Below are 27,150 nucleotides of genomic sequence, written 5' to 3'. Positions count from 1 at the left end.
TGTGATGCAGCTCCCCATTTGTAAGATGGGGGTAGTGCTTCCCTAACTGACAAGGGTGTTCCAAGGATAAAATCCCATTAATGATTATGAAGCTCTTGTGGTTAGATGTTGATAGATGTTTGTCTAAGTGTGTGTGCCCTCTGTGTGCTGCCCCAGCCCCGTGCAGAGAGCTGGCACGGCAGGCCTCAAGCAAAGCGCCCAATGACCACAAGATCTGTTAAGGGATGAAGGCACCCAGCCAGGTTTATTGTCGACACAGTAAGGTACTAGTATCCCACAGACTCTACCAGACCATTAATACATGTATGCCCATAACAATGGACCAGCTCAGTGAACGGCGGGACTTTCCGATCCTCCCTAGGCCAGACAAAGATACTCCCTCTGAGATACATCTTTATACCCTGATACAAACATGTTACGTACTGCCTCTGGCATGGTTAGGTACTGCCCCCTGGCGTGGTTAGTTATCACCTATCACCTTTGTGGCAAAATACCTTGTTCGCCTCAGCAGGCTCTGTCCTTTTTAGCCTTGGAGACTCAGGTTTGGGGCAAGATGAATCCTTATAGGTGGCACAGGGTCCTGCTACTCCTCTCCTCAGTCAGTTCCTTGTGTTTGTTTTCCTTCCCTTCTGGGGAGCAAGGGCAGCCTCCCTACTGGGAAGGTTTGGTGTCTTGCTGCAAACAGCCTACTGGCAGCTTCCCTACTCCCTCACTCTTCTCCTTCTTCTACCCAGGGGAGGGTTTAAAAAGGTCCCAAGTAGTTGGAGTCAGCTGAACCTAACTGATTCCCTAGCAACCCCTTTTCCAGCTGAACCTTATTGCCCCGTGGTTATCTCTCCTCAGTGGATAGGGAGGGGCCTTTTCATCCCCTGGGACTAATTATTACCCCCCCTTTTGTAACTGTTTGTCCTGGGTTTACCACACCTTGTACATGTTGGTTTGATAGGTATAAATATAATTCTTGCGCCATTTGTTTTTAACTGTAAATTTGTCCTGTACATCATGTATATTTTTTTAACAAAGGTATAAAACTGACTTTTGTTGCAACAAAATAAAAATAATTAAAAAATAATCATGTGACACACACAACATACAACACAGGACAACATACATGACATACAGGACAAACTTACAATTAAAAACAAATGGCGCAAGAATTATATTTATGACTGTACAAAATAAGGTAAACAAAAATAAATAATGAAAAAGGGTTAAACATTTAAATAAACAAGTTATTACCTTTTTATTTAAAACTTTTATTAAAAATTGATAAAAATTATATTATTATTATTTTGCTAGCAACCCAGCATGTTCATACCTTATTATACTCTGTGTGGATTTGCAGGGAAGGGCTAAGGCGGTTTCCTAGCTTACGGTTTTCTGTCATATTAGATCGCGATTTCTACAGAGGACAGCTCACTTACTTACCAGATTAGGAGTTGGAGGTCACCGGTGTGGTTAGATGTTGATGGATGTTTGGCTGTTTGTGCATGTTCCCTTTGTGTGCCACCCCAGCCCTGCACAGACAGCTGGCACAGCAGACCTTGAGCAAACCACCCAATGACCACAAGGGACAAAGGCACCCAGCCAGGTTTATTGTCAACAAAGCACGGTACTAGTATCCCACAGACTCTACCGGACCACTAATACATGTATGCCTGTAACAATGGACCAGCTCAGTGAATGGCGGGACTTTCCGTTCCTCCCTAAGCCAGACAAAAATACTCCCTCTAAGATACATCTTTATATCCTGATAGAAACCAGTTAGTACTGCCTCTGATATAATTAGTTACTGCCCCCTGATGTGGCTAGTTATTACCCATCACCTTGTACATGTTGATTTGATCAAAAAATCTCTATTACGTACTGTCATCCTGACCTTATCTTTTAGGAGGGGTCAATGTGTTCCTGTTATCCTTGGGGAATGTTTTTGTACCATCCTTGATATTGGGATGTTTTGGTACCACTTAATATCAGGATGTGTTTGCATGCGCACTCTGTGCCTAGCACTTCTTAGGAATGTGTATTTCTGCAATACCCGCCTTGTTCTTGCCAGATTCTGTGAGCAGGGTCCTGCCTCATACCAGGCCTCTGATACAAGGGCTTATGTCTCAGGCTTGCTTCCTACTACAGCTGTCAGATGCAGTCAGGGTGGGGGAGGGCATATATGCACCTAGACAGATAGAAACAACATATAAACAAGGAGAATAAGAGTACATTTGAGGGGACTTTGTAATTGATTTGTTTAATTTCTGATCAACGAACAGGTAAATGCAGGACCTTCCATTTCAGTCCCAGTTACCTCCATGTTTATCTAGCCTGTATGATAGACTCAGAATGGATCTTGAATATAGGACGTCAGGTCTCAAAATCCCAGCTTGCTAATTCTATGTGAATGTGAATTCCATGAAGAGAATTGCAGTATCAGTTGTCCAAACCGACCAGTTAATCTAACATACCATTTTGGTTCAACAGTCTCACCTTGCTTTTCGACTAGCTGAGACTTGCTAATGCCTGGTATTAAATAATGTATTAGATCAATCGCTGCAAAATATATAGTATGAAAGTCATTGGACAGCATTAAAAAAGAGTTATTATACACACACACACACATATACGTTATGTGTGTATGTATATACAGAGAAAGAGTTGTCTGGGGAAAAGATTTTGGGGACACACACACACACACACATTCACATTTATGCCTTCCCTAGACAACTCTAAAGACTAAGTAAGAATTTCAGGCCTTGGCCCCAAGTGTCTGGCTAACAAGCAAGTGTGAATAATAAATCACCATATCTCAATTCCCCTCCTCCCCATACAAACCTATTCTCCTCCATGGAGTGTAAATTGGGACCATGAGGTTTTGCCTACAGTGGGACTACTCACGTGCTTAATGTTAAGCATGTGCTTAAGTGTTTTGCAGAGTCAGGGGCCTAAGAAAATGGAAAATTAACACAGGAGCCAAGATTTCCAAAAACCGGGCCCCAAAGTGAGGCTCCGAGATCCTGTTTAGGACTTGAAAGCGTCTTAGTTTGAAAATCTTAGTCACCTCACGTCATTCTCAGTGCAGTATGTGTCCACCTGGGTGCATATAAGTTATTAAGGAAGTAAGAAATTCTGAACACATCTGTTGAAAATATGTCCCAGATAGAAGTGCAAAATATGAGGCTGTATCCTGCTTTCCTTGGAGACAACTGAGAGTTTTCCTGCCTTGAAATCATCCCTGCTTCTGAGAGGCCTGTCTGTTTCCACAGCTGAGTTATAATGCACAGTAAGTCCAATGATTGCAGGTGACCACTGATCTCCCTTACAATCTCACAGGGCTGCTCACACTTCCTGCGGGAAGGAGTTAAGAATGATTTCCTGTGAAAGACACTTCATTTTAAACCTCTGATTGATGCTAAAGATAAAACAATTGGCTTTTGGCCTTTCATTTTTAACACCCAGCTTTCTCTTTTCCCACCAGGGTCTCCCTTCATTGTTAGCAAGACATGCACACCCATGAGTATCAGCAGCACACCTTCAATCTCGTCCTGCAAGACAGCTAGTGCCAAATGCTTTTACAAGAGTACTGTGCAGCAGCCAAAGACTGGCAGCCTTTACATTAGAATCCCGACTCGCCAGTCCCACACCCCCATCTACTGACCTACTAACCTGAAGCACCAGCCAACCATCGCCAGGCAACAGAGCTGCAAAGGAGCCACTCAGAAACAGCCAGCAAGAAGTTCTGAAAAAGCAGCCAATCAATATTTAACCGGACCTTGGGTCTCCATACGCAACACACCCTGGGGGATCGAGTCTCCTCATCAGCTCTGCATGCCCTAGGGAAGCAGGGACTGGAGCAGATCCCTTTGTACCTGCAGTTGGACATGTCTCTGTGCCTTCCACCTTGGTGAGCAGGACAATCGAACAGTACTTATCTTTGCAGTGTTGTTGCAGCCATGTTGGTCACAGGATACGATTGAGACGAGGTGGGTGAGTTAATATCTTTTATTGGACCAATTTATGTTGGTAGAAGGGACAAGCTTTCAGGCTACACAGAGCTCTGTGACCTGAAGAAGAGCTCTGTGTAGCTCAAAAGCTGGTCTCTCTAACCAACAGAAGTTGGGTTCAATAAAAGAGATTACCTCTCCCACCTTGTCTCAATCATATTTATTGCACCTTGAGAAACTACCATTATCAAGTCAAAGCAATGAACTGTTTGCATCAGGAATTCACAAGCAGATCATTTTTATATGGAGTTGTATTTTGGAGAGAATTTTTCCTGCTATTTTATTACTTGAGTTTATTTGTCTATCATTGAATTTCTTGGTTTTATTTTCTGTATTATTTCTGACCATTAAAAAAGAACAGAATGAAACAGAAAATGTTCCTTCAAAGGAAGCGCTGCTTTTCGTGCTTAGATTTTACCGACGTGTTAATGTGTCGTTTGCCTTCATCCCAATGTAATCCTGTCCTGTGTAGGCCTGTGTCATAAGTATAAAGGGAAGGGTAACCACCTGCTGCATACAGTGCTATAAAATCCCTCCTGGCCAGAGGCAAAACCCTTTCACCTGAAAAGGGTTAAAAAGCTACGGTAACCTCGCTGGCACCTGACCCAAAGTGACCAATGAGAGGACAAGATACTTTCAAATCTGGAGGGGGGGAACAAAGGGTTGGTCTGTCTGTGTGATGCTTTTACCGGGAACAGATCAGGAATGCAGCCTCACAACTCCTGTTAAGTTAATAAGTAATCTAGCTAGAAATGCGTTAGGATTTCCTTTTGTTTAATGGCTGGTAAAATAAGCTGTGCTGGAGGGAATGTATATTCCTGTTTTTGTGTCTTTTTGTAACTTAAGGTTTTGCCTAGAGGAATTCTCTCTGTTTTGAATCTGATTACCCTGTAAGGTATTTACCATCCTGATTTTACAGAGGTGATTCTTTTACCTTTTCTTTAATTAAAATTCTTCTTTTAAAAACCTGATTGATTTTTCATTGTTCTTAAGATCCAAGGGTTTGGGTCTGTGTGGTGAGGATTCTTATCAAGCCTTCCCCAGGAAAGGGGGTGTAGGGCTTGGGTGGGATTTGGGGGAAAGACGTCTCTAAGTGGGCTCTTTCCCTGTTCTTTGTTTAAAACGCTTGGTGGTGGCAGCATACGGTTCAAGGACAAGGCAAAGTTTGTACCTTGGGGAAGTTTTTAACCTAAGCTGGTAAGAATAAGCTTAGGGGGTCTTTCATGCAGGTCCCCACATCTGTACCCAAGAGTTCAGAGTGGGGAAGGAACCTTGACAGCCTGGTTTGTCCTGCGAGAGGCACCACAGCAAACAGTGTAAGAACTCTAAAGACCTCAGTGCTACTGAAGTCTCATGCTTTCCCCGGAGGAGGCACAGAAGGGAATGATGCAGGAATAGAGGCAGTGGGCAGCTCCTAGCTACCTGCTCCCAGCCTCTCTCAACAGGAAGGGAAGGCACAGGAGTGCTGGCTGTTTTGGGAGCTTCCAGCTATTCCACTCCCAGCCTCTTGCTGTTGGCAATGGGGAAAGACTGCTGACTGGGAGTCGATGGGAGCACCAACCTATGTGATTCCCAGCCATTCTGGGCCGGGGGCCCTGTCTAGCACTGCGACTGTATAACATGGAAAACTCACTTGTTCTTCTGGGTCTGCAGACAGCAGTAGCAGGAAATACAAAGCTTTGGCTGAAAAATGTGTGTGGGGGGGCGTTTCCAGTGACTATTCCTTCCTCCCCTCCTCTACCCCAGTGATTTATGGTTGTGGCATTCCTGGCACTGTGTGGGAGAGGGAGCCACACCAAGGTCTCCAATCTGCAGACCAAGGTCGATAATGTATCACTGTATGTTGACCAAATGACCCTGGAAACCAGCAAACCCCCAGGCAGGAGGGGAGGGCAGATGCAGCACCCAGAGCTGGGGAGCTCTGGAATGTCTAGAGCCAGCGAACGACTGATTTAGAAAGGGTGGGAGAGACTCCCCTCCTTGCCAAATAAATCACTGCTCTTCTCTCTCAGGGAGTAAAGCCTCCCTACAGCTTTGCTGGAGCAGTTCTCCCCAATGCACAAGCCATAAAGGCACCAAGACCAGATGGCAGGTACCCTTTGTGTGGCCACAGCAACCTCTGTGTTCAGGAGGGAAGGCAGGTGCTTGTGAATGGATCTGGTCCCAGGCTGCCTTCACTGGAAAAGGGGCAAAGAAAGAGAACAGGCTGACAAATACTTCTCTGCCTGTATAAAGAAAGCCTTCTGTGGCCCTGCCCTGTCCTTCATCACTTGGCAAAACTCCCCACCCTCCAGGACAGCCAAAGAGGTTAGAAATGGGGAAGACTTCTCAGGTCACCTATCCATTCCCTTTTCCCACTCCCTCCCATGCTCCTCCCACTAGCCCCCAGCCCCTCCGCTGCTAGGGAAAGATTGTTCCCTGCAGTCTAGTCTCCAGGGCACTGAGTGGTTACCGTCCCTTCGCTCTGAGCAAGGCCAGCTCTCATGAACAGGAACTGAAAGAGATAAAGGGTCTCAGTTAAGAGAGAAAAAGACCATCCCACAGACTAGGAGGCTAGAAAAAAGGGAGAGGAAGCCATGACTGCTTCCACAGAGACAGGTATGTGTGTAGGTGAAAGAGAGAATGTATGTGTATGTCTGTCTATGTGTACCCGTGTTATGTGATTGTTTGAGGTGAGCGATTGTGTATGTGTGTGCATGTTGTATGTTTACATGTGTTTGTGAGCACCTGTGATCACGCAGGGATGTGTAGGAGTGGATGTTTGGATGTGGGGTTCTTTGTATAAAGCAAACATTTTATCGGTGTGTATTTTTATCTCTGTGTATGTGTTTCTGGGTGCAGGGGTGTATGTATGTATCTATGCTTGCATGCCTAGGTATAAAATGTGTGATAAGATTTGTCCCTAAAGGATGCAAATTATTGAAAACACAAGTCTCAAGGGGAGGGTGGCAGAGTGGCTGACTCAGGGGAACTGAGATTGGAATAGTGCAGAGATCATCTCTGGGGTATGAAATGCAAGCCAGCTCCAGGTAGTAGTGGGGGGTGGCAGGGTTACCAGCTGATCCAAGAGGGTCAAGGAATGGGATAGCAGGCCTGTCTGGAGCATTGGGCCTGAGCCAGCACCAGGTGAAGAAGACTGGATGGCCTGGGGTTTGGGGGCTGGGATACAAAGACTTTCATTCCTAGGGCATTGCTTCTGATGCAGCCCCAGGCTGGTTATAACCATGTCATGGCTACGTGGCAGCCAGTGTTGAAAGAAAGGTATTTATTTTTGTATTCCTGTACAAGAGTGAACATAGTTCTATGTCTGTGAACTAGCTGGTCCAGCTCCTAGCAGTCATGTACCCACATCATTGGGAGCACTGCTATTAAGTGTCCCTCTTGCAAGTAGGGTAGGGAAAACTGACTTTGGTCCGGGATAAAAACGGTTAAAATCTGACACACCAAGAGCTTTCCTAAACTCCCTTTGAACTTTATCTAATCCCCTTGCAAAGGCGCCAAGATGTTTCATCCCAGGCCTGGGAACCAAGGTCACTAGGTCTATATTTTCATTCTTTCAGCTATCGCCTTCAAGGTTCCTACGAACCAAACTAGTTGCACAAGAGCAGGATGGCAGCTCCATTCTGGGAGCTCAGAGATGCATGAGAGGTCCTGGAGAAAGGGACTCACAGAAAAATTACAGGCAGCAAGGAGAGACTGAGAGCACGGGGAGGAGGAGCCGTGTCAGCAACGTGGGGCAATTTGGCAGGACCTAATATCACAAAGAACAAAGACAGGTTTCAGAGTAACAGCCGTGTTAGTCTGTATTCGCAAAAAGAAAAGGAGTACTTGTGGCACCTTAGAGACTAACCAATTTGTTTGAGCATGAGCTTTCGTGAGCTACAGCTCACTTCATCGGATGCATACCGTGGAAACTGCAGCAGACTTTATATATACACAGAGAATATGAAACAATACCTCCTCCCACCCCACTGTCCTGCTGGTAATAGCTTATCTAAAGTGATCATCAAGTTGGGCCATTTCCAGCACAAATCCAGGTTTTCTCACCCTCCGCCCCCCCCCCCCCCCCACACACACACATACAAACTCACTCTCCTGCTGGTAATAGCTTATCCAAAGTGACAACTCTCTTCACAATGTGCATGATAATCAAGGTGGGCCATTTCCTGCACAAATCCAGGTTCTCTCACCCCCTCACCCCCCTCCAAAAACCACACACACAAACTCACTCTCCTGCTGGTAATAGCTCATCCAAAGTGACCACTCTCCCTACAATGTGCATGATAATCAAGGTGGGCCATGTCCAGCACAAATCCAGGTTTTCTCAACCCCCACCCCCATACACACACAAACTCACTCTCCTGCTGGTAATAGCTCATCCAAAATGACCACCCTCCCTACAATGTGCATGGTAATCAAGGTGGGCCATGTCCAGCACAAATCCAGGCTCTCTCACCCCCCCTCCCCCCCCCCCGGGACACACACACACACACACACACACACAAATTCACTCTCCTGCTGGCAATAGCTCATCCAAACTGACCACTCTCCAAGTTTAAATCCAAGTTTAACCAGAACGTCTGGGGGGGGGGGGTAGGAAAAAACAAGGGGAAATAGGCTACCTTGCATAATGACTTAGCCACTCCCAGTCTCTATTTAAGCCTAAATTAATAGTATCCAATTTGCAAATGAATTCCAATTCAGCAGTTTCTCGCTGGAGTCTGGATTTGAAGTTTTTTTGTTTTAAGATAGCGACCTTCATGTCTGTGATTGCGTGACCAGAGAGATTGAAGTGTTCTCCGACTGCTTTATGAATGTTATAATTCTTGACATCTGATTTGTTGTCACTTTGGATGGGCTATTATCAGCAGGAGAGTGAGTTTGTGTGTAGGGGGGTGGAGGGTGAGAAAACCTGGATTTGTGCTGGAAATGGCCCAACTTGATGATCACTTTAGATAAGCTATTACCAGCAGGACAGTGGGGTGGGAGGAGGTATTGTTTCATGATCTCTGTGTGTATATAAAGTCTGCTGCAGTTTCCACGGTATGCATCCGATGAAGTGAGCTGTAGCTCACGAAAGCTCATGCTCAAACAAATTGGTTAGTCTCTAAGGTGCCACAAGTACTCCTTTTCTTTTTACAAAGAACAAACATTTTCCCTAATGTCTTCCAGGCTGAGCCCTTCCAAAATGTTTCACAAGCTGATGCAAAGGGCCTGATTCTCCTCTTATACCACTGTAAATGAGGAGGGACTCCATTGAAATCAACGGAGTTGCACTGATGTACAAATGGTGTCAGAGGAGAACCTCTGGCCACTGTTTAGCAGGGCACAGCAATGCCACACAGCTGACTGCGAGTGAAGAAAAATCTAGTAGCCAGCTGAAACTACAGAGAGAAGTGTTGGGAGGCAAAGTGCCGTAACACAAATGAGCATTTAGCCAGGACACCAGGGTTAACACTCCTACTCCTACAAAGAGTGTCAAGGGATTCTAAGCACCCCATCCTTGGTTTTATATCTCGTCTAGAGCCATGCCCAGCACCACACTAGGGTTACAGGGTAGGGGTGACTCACAAGGGAGAGCATCCCCTACTGAACCAGCCACCCCACTCCCTGCAGCACAGCGCCCCCTAGTGCTACGCTAGAGTCAGTGCTGACTCAGAGGGAAGAGCACCCTCTACTGAGCCACCTACCCCACTGCTGATTCTGAGAGAAGAGCACCCCTACAAAGTCACTGCTTCCTGATATATTAACGCTGCCTGTGGTAGTCTCCCATCCAATTTCCAACCCAGTTAAACTCCTTATCTAGGTGTAAGGAGCATATACCCCAGGTGGCACCCCTGAGGTAAGAATGACAATACATGGCAGAAAGCTGGTGCAATTAGGAAGGAACAGGGTCACATTTCTCTGGACTTCCACTGTAAGGAATAGGTGGGTGTGAATGGTCACTGATTTCCTAAAATGCTGTCCTGGATCCCTGGGGTGAGAACTGGGATCCTAAAAATCACCTCCACCCCCAACCCACCCTGTATTTGTACCAGCTCATAGGTGACTCTCCGTTCTCTCTTCCAGTAGGTCATCCATCCAGAAGTGCTAGCCACAGGTAAGAATGACAGCTCTAGTCTGGTACGTGCCTGATGCCACAGAGAATTTCAGAGGGAGTGGGGGGGATTTTCTTCCCCTCAAACTTCTGCTATCTCAAAAGCATCTTGCTATTTTCCTTTCCATTCTCCTCTCTCTCTGTCCTTTTCATAACAATGTAGGTCCTGGTGCAGTACACTGCAGCCATGGTGCCTTGCTTTATTGTAGACAGAATTCTTGCCTTCCTTTACAATAAAGCTGCAGCTCAGACTGAACCCCTGATCCCAGAAGTCTCAGGTATCATATATCCCAGGGGTCATTAGAGACAGGACCTGGGGACACACAGTCATACAGGCAGCTTGTCTGACCATCTGCAAAGCGGTGGTACTAAGACCATACATACTGTGCCTCTCCCATCCTTACCACCGTCTCTGTCTCTTTTGCTATATGTGAGACAAGGGGGAGTCATTAAAGATATTGGTTGGTGCCAGTGATGGAATCTGGGTTTCAGGTGGAAGATACAGCCAAAGGAATTTAGGGCGATCTTTGACCCCAGCGCATTTCCCAAGGTGACCTACCTACTCTATGAAATTAAGTGGGGCAGCAGCACCAAGTTCTGGAGGAAGTGGTGCCCGAACACCCCCACCCAGCATGCCGAAATCAACTGCCTGGAAAATGACTTCAGGGAGATACGCCACAGGCCTTCAGTGCACTGCTCCATCATCTGGTTCCTGTCCTGGAGCCCCTGTGGGCTGTGTTGCAGACTGATCGTTCACTTCCTACAGGCCCACCCCAAAGTGACCCTGCAAATCTACATAGGGCGGCTCTTCAGGCACAGAGATGAACGGAACCGACAAGGCCTCAGGGACCTGGTGAGCAGTGGAGTGAACATTTACATCATGAGCCTGCCAGGTAACACTTCCCAAGGTTACAGGTACCTCAGTTCTGGACTCTGGGGAATGGGACATGAAGCCTTTCACTTCTAGGCCACTGGTGCCAGTTAGGTCCCAGGCTAGTAGTGAGTGAAAGTTATTCTGGTTTGATGGCCATGTGAAATGAGCTGGTGAGAGTCAATCCACAATCAGGTTTCAGAGTAACAGCCGTGTTAGTCTGTATTCGCAAAAAGAAAAGGAGTACTTGTGGCACCTTAGAGACTAACCAATTTATTTGAGCATGAGCTTTCGTGAGCTACAGCTCACTTCATCAGATGCATACCGTGGAAACTGCAGCAGACTTTATATATACACAGAGAATATGAAACAATACCTCCTCCCACCCCACTGTCCTGCTGGTAATAGCTTATCTAAAGTAATCTTCAGGTTAGGCCATTTCCAGCACAAATCCAGGTTTTCTCACCCTCCACCCCCCCACACAAATTCATTCTCCTGCTGGTGATAGCCCATCCAAAGTGACAACTCTTTACACAATGTGCATGATAATCAAGTTAGGCCATTTCCTGCACAAATCCAGGTTCTCTCACTCCCTCACCCCCCTCCAAAAAGTTTGTGTGTGTATGGGGGTGGGTTTTTGGAGGGGGGTGAGGGAGTGAGAGAACCTGGATTTGTGCAGGAAATGGCCTAACTTGATTATCATGCACATTGTGTAAAGAGTTGTCACTTTGGATGAGCTACCACCAGCAGGAGAATGAATTTGTGTGTGGGGGTGGAGGGTGAGAAAACCTGGATTTGTGCTGGAAATGGCCTAACCTGAAGATTAATTTAGATAAGCTATTACCAGCAGGACAGTGGGGTGGGAGGAGGTATTGTTTCATATTCTCTGTGTATATATAAAGTCTGCTGCAGTTTCCACGGTATGCATCTGATGAAGTGAGCTGTAGCTCACGAAAGCTCATGCTCAAATAAATTGGTTAGTCTCTAAGGTGCCACAAGTACTCCTTTTCGTTTTGCGAATCCACAATCAAACACTGCCATATTGGCCAAACATTGATTCATTTCTAGGGAAATGCAGTTGGGATGGGGGGGTCAATGGGTTGGTTCAAATATTTCCACATGCTATTCCCTGCTCCCTGCAGAGAGAATGGAGTTTCAGCAGCTTCTCTTTCCCCCTGCTTTTTCTTTCTCTCCCCGCATCTCTCCCTGCTGGTTCTGCCTGTTCCCTTCGCAGAGGGTGGAGAAGCTCTTGGAGAGAACTGTTCCCCCACTAAGGCTATGTGGAGTCAGATAGATCCCTAACCATCACAGGTACAAGAGCCACCCTCATGAGGCACCCTCTTAGGGTACAGCGTTGTAGGCTACATCACTTATGCCTCAAACAAATCCCGTTAGGAGCTCGGTGTCATCTTCACACTGTCCCAGTTTCAGGAAGTCTTTGGTATATACGTGTCCCCTCCACCTTTGAGCATGTGGGCATGTCTTTCTTTTCTCCTTCCTGGGTCACTGTATCCTGAGCAATAATGAGGACATCCCCCTTCAGCCTGAGATTGGAGGTTCATGCAGGGCAGCGCAGCACATCAGGCATCTCCAGGTGCCAGTGTAACGCCAACAAACCGCAGTCATGGGCAGGCAGAATCAAACCTGGGGTCTCTGGAGCTTAGTGCACAAGCCTCTACTGCATGAGCTAAAATCCAACTGGCTGTTAGCTAAGGCTGTGGAGCAGACTCATTTTATCTCTCTCTCTAAGTGGTCTCGGTGCCACTAGATGGGACAGAACACCACACCCAGGAGATGTGTGGGTTACACCAGCAGTTCAAGTGTCCCTTCTATTAAGGCTTCTCCTCCCTTGCCTTGATCAAACTCAGGGCGGGTGATGATTGGTGTATCAGTCGCCTTGTTGTGTCCTTCACCGCATGACTAGTGATCTTGTTATTCACTCAGCTTACAACTACTGTTGGAGAACATTTGTCGACCACCGAGTCAGAAAAGATGATATTTACTGGCCCTGCTACTTCACTCCATGGATGATATTCTATATGCTTGAACTCCAGTGTATCCTACAGGTTGGTAGGTGCTTAATGCTGGGGTGGGGAGAGAATTGATCCAGCGTCACATGTAGGTAAAAGGAGATGGTCCTGTGATTGAAGCATAGAACTGGTAGTCAAGAGACCAGAGCTCTCTTCCTGGCTCTTCCCAGAGGGAATCAAATTCAGCCATGGAGTAAATGGGCAGAACTCTACTGAAGTGAGGTTGCACCAGATTAAACCAGGAGGGTGGACTTTAGCCTAAGGAGAACTATGTCCCATCAGTGGCATTTCATGTCTCTCCTTCAACATCTCCTCTGGCTCTGATGACCCATTTTCATGGCTCAGCTCTAATACATGGAGAGTGCCATCTGGGTTCATGGGGCCATTGAGTATTTTCCTTTCAAATTTCTTCTCAGTAACACTGTTGAAAAGTGGCCAGTAACTGCAGCTCAAGGGAGAGGTTCTTTATTGTTGCTGCTTCCCTTGAAATGCCCAAGTGACCCTATCATGATGCCATTGGACTGTTAGCTTCTAAAGTGCTTTTAATATCATTTTCTCTGTTTGTACCAGGGCCTACCTCCTTGTTTACAGATTTGGCTGAAGAATTACACTGGCTTACCTTTTTTCCGACTCGTTTTACAAGAATCTCATAGAAAAATACTCTGGCAAAGTCTCCACACAGCAAACAGTCACCAGCAGCCACTGATTTTCAGGCCCAGGCCATCAGCTGAACACTGGTACCCATCAATGTATTTTACTGGACCACCGGTCAGTCACAAGCAGTGACCTGTGCTCAAGCCTAGACACAAGTCAATCAACAGCCTACACCAACATACTAGCCTGGAGCACCAACCATTGTTCAAGCCTGAACCATCAACAAGGCAAAGGGTTGGCCCAGTCTTGTACCTTGGTGTGTAGCTATGATTGGCTGCTTGTATACAGGTAGTTATTTTTTTGGAATATCTCACAGTGCAAGTGAAGACTGTGATTGTAGCAAAGGTAGGCATGCCTGTGTTATCTCTAAACTGGTGAGAACAGGTACCAATAGTAGTGTAGATGTGGTGACATGGGCTTCAGTGCAGGTTAACAACCACAGTACATACACAGGCTCCCTGAAGCACTTGTACTCTGGTTGCTAGCCCATGCTGAAGCCCATGCCATGACATCTACCCTACTATTGTTACCTGTACTCACTAGTTTAAAGCTAACATGGATATGCTTTGCCATGCTACAATCACACCTTCACTTGCAGTGTAGACATTCCAAAAAGTAACCACCTATCTACAAGCATCCAATTACAACTACACACCAAGCTACAAGACTTGGCCATCAACCAGTCAACAGGCATCATCGTTATACTGACCTGGACCATGGTCCAGTCTCATGGATAGATGACCCTAATGTCTTCAATTCAATTAACTGAAATGGGCTAGATTCTGTTTTCATCTACACTGGGGTAAATCCTGAATTCAGTGGAGTCACTCTAGATTTCTACCAATGCAAATGAGATCACGGGAGGAGGAAGAGGTGTGTATTTCCTAAGGAGCAATCCTTGTACTAGATACATTTAGGGAAGAGTGCTTTAGTAAATTACATTACTATAGATACAGCTCAGGTGTGCCTAGTGCCTTATCAATGATCCCTAATTAGTAATGATTTCAAGCTGGAGATGCAAAGTGGAGATTTTAAAATGAGTGCATTTGTGAATTGGAGTAACAGCCTGCAGAATTGCAAGTGGCTTTGGGTGACATCTAAATATTAGTCTTTTAGACTATGATGAATTTTTAGCCCCCATCTGCACTAAACATTCAGCCATGCCAGGGAACTGGCTACATGCTCAGTTGACCCCTGAACCAGTCACAATCATTGCTCCAATTTGTAGGGAAGGCCAGAACTTTCATAACCATGTTACAACTCTGACACAGTTAACTTCCCCTCTATAAGTAGGACCCAGAAGCCCAATCCCACATACACAAGTAACTGTTGTTGAGTAACTGTTGAAGCCAATGGGATCTGAGTATATTTATTCACATGGTAAGTGGTTGGAAAACTGGGCCCAATGTTAAGGAGCAACCAGGTTAGGGGCAATGGTGTTGCAAACAGAGTCCCCAGGAGGGTTGTAGTTGTAATTTAGGCAGGGCCTTATTAGACTAGATCTTCACTTGCAGAGAACAAGGAGGTGAAGAGCATATGACTAATGGTGATGAGAATGACACATTCCGAAAACATATTTCTCAGAGCTTTGAATGTGTGTTTTCAATGTTTAGCTGTAATTCAGCTCATATTGCTTCAATATGATCCCTAATGATATTCCACAATTGTGATAAATGAAGGGGGGGAGAGCTCCCTTTCATGGATCCAGCCAGCCAGTTAGCTATAAAATCCCTCTTGGTAGCTGTTCTCTACTTGCTTTACCTGTAAAGGGTTAAAAAGTCTCACTGCTATGCATAGGTAAAAGGAAGTGAGTGGGCACCTGGCCAAAAGAGCCGACGGGAAGGCTAGAACTTTTTAAAATTGAAACAAGACTCCCCTTTGGTCGGTCTGTGTTGTTCTCCTGGAGAGCAGGGGCAGGGCTGAAACTATGCTGTAAAAAGCTTTAAGCCAGGTATGAAAAATCATCAGATCATACCTAGAAGCTACTCATTTAAAACGCTAAATATGTAAGTAGATCAGGAAATGTCTAGGAAAACGTGATTAGGTTTATTTCTTTTATTTCTTTATGGCTTGTGGACTCCTCTGTGCTAACCACCAAATGTTTTTGTTTTGCTTGTAACCATTAAGCTGGACCTCAAGAAAACCAATCTTGATGCTTAATTATGATATTTGCTCTTTTTAAATCTAGCAATAGCGTAAATTTCAGATGTATTTTCTTTTTTTGTTTGGTTTTAATAAAATTTACCTTTTTTAAGAACAGGATTGGGTTTTTGTGTCCTAAGAGGTTTGTGCACATGTTGTTTAATTAGCTGGTGGCAACAGCTGATTTCCTTTCTTTTCTTTCTCAGCTCTTCCCTAGAGTGGGGGTGAAAGGGCTTGAGGGTACCCCACAGGGAGGAATTCCCAGGTGCTCCTTCCTGGGTTCAAAGGGGGTTTTTTTGCATTTGGGTGGTGGCAGTATCTACGCCTCAAAGGTCAGAGAGAAGCTGTGACCTTGGGAGTTTAGTACAAGCCTGGAGTGGTCGGTATTAATTTTTAGAATCCTTGCAGGCCCTCACCTTCTGCACTCGAAGTGCCAGAGTGGGGAATCAGCCTTGACAACAATGACCAGGAGGAGTAATATGTGTGCAGCTCTTGAAAAGATGTGAATTCCCTGCTTTTTGATGACTGTGCTTTGATTACTCTTGTCTGACCAGATAACAAGTGTAAAAAAAAAACCGGGATGGGGGTGGGGGGTAATAGGAGCCTATATAAGAAAAAGCCCCCAACGGGACTGTCCCTATAAAATTGGGACTTCTGGTCACCCTACTGTTGTCTTAAGTCAGGAAGCTATTTGCAGCTATTTAAATAACAACTTTATTTAACCTATAAATGTATGAACAATGCTAGATTTTTTTATGGGCCAGACAGTAGATGGCACTCTTTCTATTAGGTAGCTATACACACATATATACTGCTAGGTATATCCTTTATATAGCACTCCCCAAATAGTTGTTCTTTTCCTTTTTTCTTTCCTGAGGTGTTTCCTAAACATCCTTTTAGATTTAGCTATTTCTTGGAGGAGTTACGTCTCAGTTGGAAATGTAATAAAGCACATGTCAGCTATGAAAATGATGTCAATGTGCCCAAAAGGCCTGATTTGCAAAATGTCAGTACCAAAATTGCATGCACAAAAATGTAGGCACACTTGTGTAAGTAACACATGAGTAATTACCATGATTGTGCAGGCAGGCTGGCTAATTACACCTACAAATGACAAGAGATGCGTCTAGCCTTTCACATGTGCATTTGTGGTAATGGAATATGCAATTTAAGCATGGAAATGTGTGTGAAATTTTGTATACATAATTGTATGACAGATTTTCTGGAAGCCAAACCCAATAGGAGCACACATGTGTATTTCAGGGTGGCACTGACAGCATACATATGCTGGATTTGAAAAAGGACTGGATACTTTATTGACCATGATCGACAATTGTGCCTAAGCCAGCTAAAATGACAGTATCACTCATCAGCTGTCATGCATAGCAGAGAGTGGGATGAAGGGGTGTCAGGAAGGAATTTTTCTCCTACTTACAGCATTGTAGAGTTTTTCAGGTGCAACATGGGCACTTTTGCGTGATGTTGGCCACTGCAGCATGACGGCTACCAGACGAGGTGGAATGAGGGCTTGATCTGACATTACAGGTTCAGTGCTCTGGCTTTCCCCGGGGATCTCCATAGGGAGCATACCTCTGGGATTCACCTACACAAAACCAGCATCTTCCTTAACTCACAAACAAGGCCTGGGGTAGATCCCCTGGAATTTCCATTGAGAATTAATGCTTGATCCAAGTTATAAATAAGGAAGGAAGCCTAGGATCAATTCCCCGCTATCTCCATAGGGAATATCATCAGTGAAGTGACACCCGTATTAGAATCATAGGGTTAGAAGGGACTGCAAGGGTCATCTAGTCTAACCCCCTGCCAAGACACAGGCTTTGTTGTGTATTTACAGTCTATAAAAGAGTTTGGGATCCTTGGGGATTAAATGCAAAGTTATTACATTATATTCACCTCTGTTTCTACTCTGGATGGAGTCATCCTGTGTCATCTTGCTTGGATGAGCTTATATAGCAAATTTAGTGCAGCCAGTGCCTTTGTGATAAATCACCTTACTGATGGATTGTTTGTATGAGACCCAGGTTGTTTGGTGCCTACCTACTACAGCACATGTTGGAAATGTGTGAACTAGATCAGATAGATTACTATAGCTTGATCAACTAGGTTAGATAAATGACCAAAGCTACTGTCAATACTATTGAAAGGAAATGACCTGTGATGGGGTTTGAACATTCAGTGCACATAGAGGAGCCTTTGTTGTCTACTGTAAGATTTCCCCTCTTTTCATTCCCCCCGGATTACTAGTGAATGCTACTTGGAATAAAATCCAGTGTCCCAACTTTTAGAAAGTGTTGCTTTAGTAATACTTCTATAGCTCATCACTCTACAGAGGAGTCCATCTTCCAAAAAGGGTAGTGGCATTATGCGAGGCAGTGCTTTAAACCACGAGTTGAGGGCTTCAATAGCTCAGACATAGGTCAGGGGTTTATTACCGGAGGGGGTGGGTGAAATTCCATGGCCTGCGTTGTGCAGGAGATCAGACTAGATGATCATAATGGTCCCTTCTGACCTTAAAGTCTCTGAGTCTATGAGAGAGTGCTCTCTGCTGACCAAGGCCCTGAGCTATGCTCAAAATAGGAGACTGGGTTCGCTTCCCAGCTCTGCTACTTCCTTGTTTTGTGACCTTGTGCAAATCAGCATCTCAGTTTCCTCCTCTGTAAATTGTGGACAGTGAGGTTTACCTCCTTGTATGGGGAAGGGTTGCGGTCTATTTATTATAAGCCTTGCCTGCATGTTAAGTATCAACACTTTGCCTCTTTCCACTGATATTTCCAAAATGTAAGTTGCCTGACCACTCTAACGCTCTGTGTTTGATGTGTGACGCTGTAATGATTTAAAGGACAATTTGAGGGGATGCCATTAGTTTACCCCTAAAATAACCAGCATGTCTAGGATTCAGCTTCAACATCTGGATTATGCTCCAAGCCTTTCTCCCATCTTCATATCCTTTATATGGCTCATCTCTGGAACAGACCAGCCAAAAGCTAGGGCTCATACGTAGGTTTGGAAGGATTCGCTTTTTATCAGTAAATATTGATTTCACCGTACACTCACAAACCCCGCGAGAAAATATCTCCAGTGATAATAATCAAAATTTGCAGCTAGGCAAAGTAAGGGAAATGCTGCTTGAGAACTCATTAGACTTTTATTTAAGGCTATATTTTCACATGTGATGAGGACCCTTCCCCATAATTTTGTGCAGCTGTGACAATTTAAATCAATACAACTTTAAAAAGTGCTTCAAAATAAACATCAACTGTATCCATTGAAATTATTTTTAAAAAACCATATTCTGCCAAGCTTACTCATACACAAGAACTTTATTTATCGATATATATGTATTTATTTTTATATATATATATATATATATGTACAAACATTAACAGGCATCACATCAAGCACTTCTACAGCACCATGCATGGAAATTAATGCTTTGCAGAGAATTTTCACAGGTATTCCAGTTCCAGTTTCCCCAAGCAGGAGGTGCCATAGGAAACAGTGCAGGAGACTTGGGTGTGGAAAGCACATAATTAGTCCTCTTCCTACCTCTCCCATCAGGAGGCACTGTAGAGAATAGGGTGGGCAATGTAACAGTAGGGCAGCTCTCAACCACTCTAGTTCGAGCGTCTCCCAAAAGGAAGCACTTCTGGGAATGGTGCAGGACCTCTAACTGCTTAAGGAGATCTCAGATAGTGCAGTGTCAGCCCTTCCCAGAAGGAGGTGTTGTATGGCATCGTGCAGGGACACTGGTTATCGGGAACGTACGGCTGCTAATTGGCTATGGAATAGTCCCTCCCAAAAAGGAAATAATGGAAGCTCTATTGCTTAGGAGTGTTATATTTGATGAAGGCCCGGAGGTTAGACCACAGGGGACAATCCTGCCCTGACTGAGGGAGCTGTGTGAAGAAGATGAAATAGATTTAGGCCAGCATTTTCAAAAGTCTCCACTAAATCTAGACGTCTGGTTTTCACTGCCCAGTTTGAGAAGTCAAGGACCAATGAAGTCAATGAGAGCTATGGGTGCTCAGCACTTCTGCAAATTGGGTCCAAAGTATCTTGAGGTGGACACCCTTGAAACTTTCGGCCAGAGCGGCTCCACCTCAAATTTCTAGGGTTCTGTCTCCCAGTCTCAACCTCTCCGAGTGGGAGGCAGTGCAGAGAGCTGGACAAAAGGGCTGGCAATGGGAGTCTCTCAGCTACTGCAGCCCCCACCTTTTCATAGCAGGGGCACAATGGGGATCAATGCAGGACAGCTGGCTTCATGGCACTCTCACATGAACTCCAGTTAATGCCTCTCCCAGCAGGAGGCAGCATAAGGAGACAGGATGGATGACTCACAATTAATCCAGTCCTGTACTCTCTCAGCAGGAAATGTTAGAGGTCTGTCTTCACTGCAGAGTTAACTCAGGCTTTGATTCATGTATTGCTCCTAACCCAACTCCTGGCAAACCCTCTCAAGGTTGGTGCTGCTTTACACCTGACCTAGCTGGCACAGCTGGGGCTATAGGCTAAAGGCTGAGAGAGGCTTGCGCTTGATTGATAACACTCCCACTCTGCAGTGAGGGCACAGATTAAATCACTATTCATCCTCCAATGCCTTCCCACAATTCCCCCCATGTGCCCAGAAGGACAGACCAATTGTCCCACGATTCACTGGCAGAGAATCAGGAGGCAGTTCGGCTCACTGGAGCATAAAGAACCCTGGGATGTGCCCCAGGAGTCCTAGAGCCACACATGGGTGAGTGCAGCACCAGTGAGCGTATAGTAGCACAGATGGGACTTTGTAGTGTGGCCACCCACACCTGGGCTAGGCCAACCTGGATGCTCAGACCTGGGTATTGATCACTCGAATTAACTCTGTAGTGAAAACACACCCTACAGGCGTCAATGCAGGGCAGTGAGGGCTTTCACTCCAGTCCTGGCTTCCCCAAGCAAGGCAGTAGTGCTGGATGGAGTGGGAGTGGGAGTGCAGGGGAATTCTGTCTTTAGTGGGTCATCCTAATTTTCCTTGGAAGGGAAGTAAGAAAGGTCTTTTCTCAGGATGTGAGGATTTAAGGCTGGAGGGAGGGAGGGAAAGAAGGAAGCGGAGAAAGTGTGAGTAGGAGAGAAAGAGAGACATTGTAGGACCAATGTGTTTCCAGAGTCTTCTGATTGTCTGTGACCTTCACTCCTGCCCACCTCAAAGTCCCAGGATTTTGAAGGCATCTCGTAAGTCTTCCACCTCATCCAGTGGCTGTGCAGAGCAGGAGAGACAAGATGAGTTATGCTGAATAACGGAAATGCTAAGAGGGGAGGAGAAGAGGAAGGGGACAAGAGGAGAGGAGGGTTGGTGAAGGGGGGAACCGAAGAAGGGTGGGGTGAAAATGAAAGGGAGATGGAATGGAGGAGAGCAGAGGTGAGGAAAGTGGACAGAGGACAGTCAAGAAGGGAAGATAGATGGGAGAGAAGGGACACACAGGAGCAGAGGAGAAGTGCAGCAGTGGAGGGAGAGGAGGCACTGGATGAACAGGGGAGAAGAAATGTCCCTCACCAAGAGGATCCGTCGGAGTCTCCTGGACAGACGGACAGAGTTTTCATGCAGCCCCTCCCAGGCTTTAAAGGTCCTCTCCCGGTTCTCCACGAAGGTGTTCCAGCAGTAGAAGTAATCTGCCAAGGAGCAGGAGACAGGATGAAGACATGGAGCAGAGTCAGGGTTTCCCAGAACAGGACTCAACTGTCCCCAAGAATCATTAGGGCTCCATATCTCTCTATATTTCTCCCCCATGACTCTGTCACCATCTCGCCCCCATCCCCTCGCTCCAGGCCTCTGTCTCCCCATGTCTGAGATATGTCTCCATCTCCTCATCTCACCTTTGAAAGTCATGATGGCAATCTGGACCCCAGCCCGGTGCAAGCGTCTCAGCCCCTCGGGCTCAGCATTGCGGTCCTCACAGAAGTATAGCCGGGCAGCGAAGATGCGCAGTGTCAGGTTGGGATAGGCACGCAGGAAGTCAGCCACATGCCTAGCACAGTCATAGCAGGGGCTCCATGAGGTGAACCAGGTGACTCGGTAGCAGCGTCCAGGGTCCAGGTCCCAGGCGGAGATGTAACGCAGGAAGAGCATCTCCACATGGCAACCCGACTGAGCAAGAGAGAGACAGAGAGGGAGACAATGGGAGAGAGGATGGAGACATGCATGGATGGATATGTGGAGGAGTGGAGGAGTGTATGGGCAGATATAGGGTTGAACTGGTGGATGGATGGACAAATGGATATGGGGATGAGCTGATGGATGCATGGATAGCTAGGGGATGAGCTGGTGGGTGCATGGATGCATAGTGGGGTGAGTAGTTGGGTACACAGATGGCCTGATAGTTGAGAAAGTGAGCGGATAGGCGTTTGGCTGTATAGATAGGTGCCCAAGTCATGCCCATACTTTGTTGCGTAGGTATCCGAAGTCCAAGGAGCAGGAGGTGGCGCTGTCCCGACGTTTCACCACATAGCAGAGGTAGGTCTCATGGCGGCCCCGGGCCCAGCGTAGGTTCTTGAAGTTGTAGAGGAATTTCTTCTGCTTCATCAGGAGGCTGCAGGGGAACATTTTAGGGGAAGATTAAACTATAATAGCACATCCCAGAGCAGGGAAGCAACAGCGTCTCTGTACAGGGCTCTGGTGTTTCTGAACTTAGAACATCCTCTTCATTCCTAGGCCCATCCATACCAGAACTGCACAGTGTTCAGAAAAGGGACACAGACAGGACAACGGGGCTGCAGGATGGGACTCTACAAGTGGAAATGGAAAGAACTTAATCTACAGAGTTTGGTTAAACAACAACTAAGGTGGGAGAGGATGAAACTGTGGGAAGGGCATAAAAGCAAGGAGGCAGAGCAGTTGGTTGGGAGTCTGAAGGAGGAGACCTGGGGTGTGATTGAGAAGATGGGACATTTCGGGCTGGGCAATCAAGGAATGTTTCCTCACAGTGTGAGACTGTGGCAGAGTCTCCAAGGGAAGGGGTGGCAGCCCCATCACTAGGGAGATTTAAAACTAGGATTGGACAAAGCTCTGGAGAGCAGGCTGTATGGAAGAACTTTGCCTTGGCCTCCAAGAGATAAACATGGTGGAATTACAAACATCAGTGGAATGCTGGAATAAACCACACAGGGAGGACAGAATGGGAGAGGGGAGAGACCAGCAATCTAGCTAAAAAATTCCATTCAGTGTAATGGAAGGACATTTCTGGATGGAGACCTTTATGGATACAAGCCCTAAGTCAAACAAATTCACACATGGGGCCCATTACTCTGCATAGGATCCTACTCTGGCCCAGGGGAATACAGAAGTCATAGACCTTTTTCTAACAGGCTTCACCTCAATGCGGGGTTGCAGCAGGAGCTGTGAACAGCTGTGCTCACTGAGGTGAGACGCTAGCCACCTCCACAGCAATGCAAAACAGAAGTGAATGGGTTAAAAATAATCCTGGCACGTCACCTCCTCGCTCTGAAGGGCTGATGTGTGATGGAGGGACTCATAGCAGGTCAGTTGATATAGGGTCTGGGTCTATAGGGGGATGAGAGTGGAGTAAAGGTTGGGAGAGGGGAGCTTGTGTCTGTTGATTTATTGTAGCAGGTTTGTCTGACTTCAGTCTGAGGTCTGAGAGTTTCAGGAAAACACACATCTCTTCAACACACACACACACACTTGCACACACACACCCTCTGTGTGACACACATACATTGCTCCCTCACAGGTCTAGCTACCTATCACCACAGTATCTGAGTAACTCGGTATTTAAGATGGAAATTACAATCACATTCTCGCTACACACACATACACTCCTCCCTGTCACACAGCTTCGTACACATACATACTTTACACAACCTTGATTTGCACACACACACACATGCACTCATTCAGACATATTCACACACATGCATACACCCCACCCCCCATTCATAGACACCTCCAGCTGTCACCCACATCTGCACATTCACACTCACATATCCGTCTGTCACATACCTTTATATACCCACAGCACACCCGCCCTCACCTATGTAAAGCTTTCTCCCATACACACATATGCCTCCCTCATGCACATTCACACAGAGATACAGAGACAGAACTCTCATTTTCACACAAGATACACCCATCCCTCACTCACACACATCCTTTGTTCCAAACCCACAACTTAAGTGTACCTAAAGAACATTATATGCATATCATATTTCCTCCCAATGTCTACATTATAAACTTAAACTCATAGACATGTAACATCTGACTAAGTTATGTCATGTCTTCTCCTTGCGGATGGTCCACATAAGGGTCAAGAGCCTACTACTGCTACCAGTTAATGGAGTTATTCCTTTAGCTCAAATGGCAGTCCTCTGCTTTTGATGCCACAGCATTCCTTCCCATGCTGGAGCATTAGTGTTGACCCAGAGGGCAGAGCACCCTTACTGAATAACCTACACTTCTCCCCCCAACACAGCATCCACTGTGGCATTGGACTCTGTACTGACTCAGAGGGGAGAAAGCTCCCCGACTGAAGTACTCCTGCCACTCCCTGTAGCATCTGGGAATTTCTTGGAGGTCTCCCACCTGAGCACGGCTGCAGTCCAACCCTGCTTAGCATACAAAGTTGGCCAGAAGTACCATACAAATGAGCTGACCGTACACGTCTCCCTGTTTCGATTTCTCTGTTTGTCTCACTCCACTTCTTAGTGGGTCTTTCTGACTTTCCATTTCTCTCTCTCCTCATCTATCCTTCCTTATCACGCTTGCTTTTTTTCACACTTGTACCTTGTGCACTCGGAACAGTCACATCCAGAGCCGGCGCTGGGCATAACCAGACTCAACAATTGCTTAGGGCCCCGAGCTGCTCAAGGGGCCCCCTATTCACTTTTTATTATGTGTTGGAGGGGCAAAAATAGTCCTGCTTAGGGTCCCTAATGGGCTCGTACCGCTTTATTCCAACTCCAACCCGCCCTTGAACCACCCCACCCATCCACCGACCCACAGAAGCGGCTCTGGCTCTAGTCCACAAAGCACGTATCTCCTGGCCAATGGTCCACTCTCACTTTCCAGTGTGGCTTACCGCTGCAGGGGGCGGGGAAGGGAGGTGTGGCATTATCCCCCTTGAAAAGGGGACAGAAAGGGGGCGCCCCTTTTGCTCTTGCCTTCAGTATGACTGACCTCAGGGTGTTACAGTAGCACTACCTGCCCTGTTACGGGCTAAGGAGCAAGTGTAACATTTAGGGCCAAATACTGAGACCTTAGCTGGAGAAACAGGAGGGAAAAATCATGACAGATGTGACCACTTTGAAGCGTTTTCATTCCAAGGGATTGGAAGAGGGAGAATTGTTCGTTTATTTGGAACTTTTTGAGAACATTTTCACCTTCAAATGTTTCATTTTTCATTTTTTCTCCCTCCTGCCCCTCTTTTTAAAAGTCTTTTTTAACAGTTTTGCCACTGGAAAAGGGCATTGGGAGAAAAGGAACAACCATAAACCCAACAAGCAAAACGACGCTCAAATTAGCATTTTCCAATGTCACCAGAAAAAAAACGGAAAATACAGAAAAAAACAAACAAAGCCATTTTCATGCAAACTTACGATGTCAAAAACAGGTCATTTTTTGACTGAGAATCTGTCACTCAAAACATTTCAACCCGCTCTAATGCTAACTCCACTTCTGGCTGCGTGCTTTCTCTGGCTTTGACTCCGCTGGGAGTTCTGCTATAGTAAGGACTTCAAAACATGTTTGGTAGGTGAGTATCAACAAGTCAACCCTGGGCAGATACGAGGAGGTTAAAACGACTGAGCAGGTTCACACTGTATAGCTAGTTACAAATGACAGGGTGTTTGCACCCCATATAGCTCCTGCATAATTCGAGGGGATGCTGTCTGAGTCATGATTCTGTCCAGTCATTAAAGAAAGTGGTTAGGTGTGGAGCATCTCCTCTAATATAGATACACTCCCCAAATGTTCAAATGACAGGGCAGGTCCTTGCATGGGAGAATGGCATGCAATTGCATAAGAGTGATTAGGTGATCATTTGGACACCGTGTAACTGCAGTGCAAGTAGAGCTACTGTAATCTGGAATGATCTGTACCTAGGAGCAAGTATATGAACAGCAGAGAGAAAATGAGAGACAGAAATTGATAGATAGATAGATAGATAGATAGATAGATAGATAGATAGATAGATAGATAGATCACAGAAGCACTTGAATGTTTACCCCTCAGCTCTCTGTACTTATCCTAGTTCAAGAAAGAAAGAAAGAAAGAAAGAAAGAAAGAAAGAAAGAAAGAAAGATCTGAACAAGAATGGGCTAGACAGAGATGGGGGAAATGACAGAAAGAGATAGAGAGAGAGAAATCTGTAGTGAGGGACAGTCAGAGAGAGAACGAAATGGGAGGGAGAGCTGTGGAACTGAGTCAGATGGAGAAATGGAGAGGGACGGCGAGCAGCTGTGCAGAACAGATTCATACCAAGAGAGAAGCCCTGAGTTCTGGTAGGAGGGAGAGGGGTACCTGTCCATGGCCATGCCGGAGTCTCCTTTGTGGTGGCGGGGGTTACAGGGAGGTCCTCTGAGTCACCCTGCTCACTTGCTCCGTATGAATGGTCCTCTGACTCGATGTACAGAAATGAGAACTGCCCTGTACTCCCCTCCCCCATTTGTTGCCTCCACCCATCATCTCCCTCCAGGTTTCAGTCTGGTTTAGGTAGGGGAGGAGTTAGAGAGCTCTTTGGGGCCACAGGCACCAGAGAAGAAAGGGTTAAAATGTAAAGGGACTTCAGTTCTAAAAGATGCTTAGCCCTGATTGGCTACTCCCCTTTAGCCCCTGCACCTTTCATTGGTCCCCTCTTAGCTCTAAGATATATTTCTAAATTAATATCAATAATAAAATTCAACTAGACAGGAAATGTTGCCTAATGGTTAGAGCAGGGAACTGTGAGCTAGGACTCCTGGGTTCTTTTCCTAGATTTGCCACTGATTCATTGTTTGACCTTGGGCAAAGTCACTTAGGCCCATGTCCTCAAAGGTATTTAGGCACCTAATTTATTGATTTCAGTGGGCATTAGGCACCCAAATACCTTTGATAATCTGGACCTTAATCTCTCTGTGTCTCAGTTTCTCCATCTGTACAATGGGAGTAATAATGCTGACCAACTTCACAGGTGGATTGCAAAGCTTTTTTCATCAATGTCTGTAAAGTTTCTGGAATCCTTGGATAGAAGGAACATAGAAAACATCAGATTATTACTGTCATCTACATTGCTCTTGTCAGTTTCATCCTGCAGGGCTTTGCAGACTGTGTACAAAGGAGTTGCATCACTCACTGCAGAACAGCAGCCACCTCTG

General features: G+C 45.9%; 2 protein-coding genes across 2 annotated transcripts; one reads left to right on the top strand and one right to left on the bottom strand.

The window, feature by feature from the left end:
• Window positions 1-6,571: 6,571 nt before the first annotated feature.
• Window positions 6,572-13,779, top strand: LOC144259208 (C->U-editing enzyme APOBEC-1-like). Its single transcript, XM_077807392.1, has 5 exons — window positions 6,572-6,593; window positions 10,065-10,095; window positions 10,585-10,985; window positions 12,908-13,029; window positions 13,564-13,779. The coding sequence occupies exons 1-5, from the start codon at window positions 6,572-6,574 to the stop codon at window positions 13,777-13,779; spliced, it is 792 nt and encodes a 263-aa protein (XP_077663518.1).
• A 7,204-nt stretch (window positions 13,780-20,983) lies between these two features.
• Window positions 20,984-26,331, bottom strand: AICDA (activation induced cytidine deaminase). The gene is made up of 5 exons (XM_077807390.1): window positions 26,318-26,331; window positions 22,226-22,373; window positions 21,661-21,931; window positions 21,341-21,456; window positions 20,984-21,043 (listed from the first exon to the last, which is right to left on the bottom strand). The coding sequence occupies exons 1-5, from the start codon at window positions 26,329-26,331 to the stop codon at window positions 20,990-20,992; spliced, it is 603 nt and encodes a 200-aa protein (XP_077663516.1). The 3' UTR covers window positions 20,984-20,989.
• Window positions 26,332-27,150: the final 819 nt, after the last annotated feature.

This window comes from Eretmochelys imbricata, chromosome 1 (assembly GCF_965152235.1).
Source record: "Eretmochelys imbricata isolate rEreImb1 chromosome 1, rEreImb1.hap1, whole genome shotgun sequence".
NCBI lineage: Eukaryota > Metazoa > Chordata > Testudines > Cheloniidae > Eretmochelys > Eretmochelys imbricata.
This window is presented reverse-complemented; position numbering and strand designations above follow the sequence as displayed.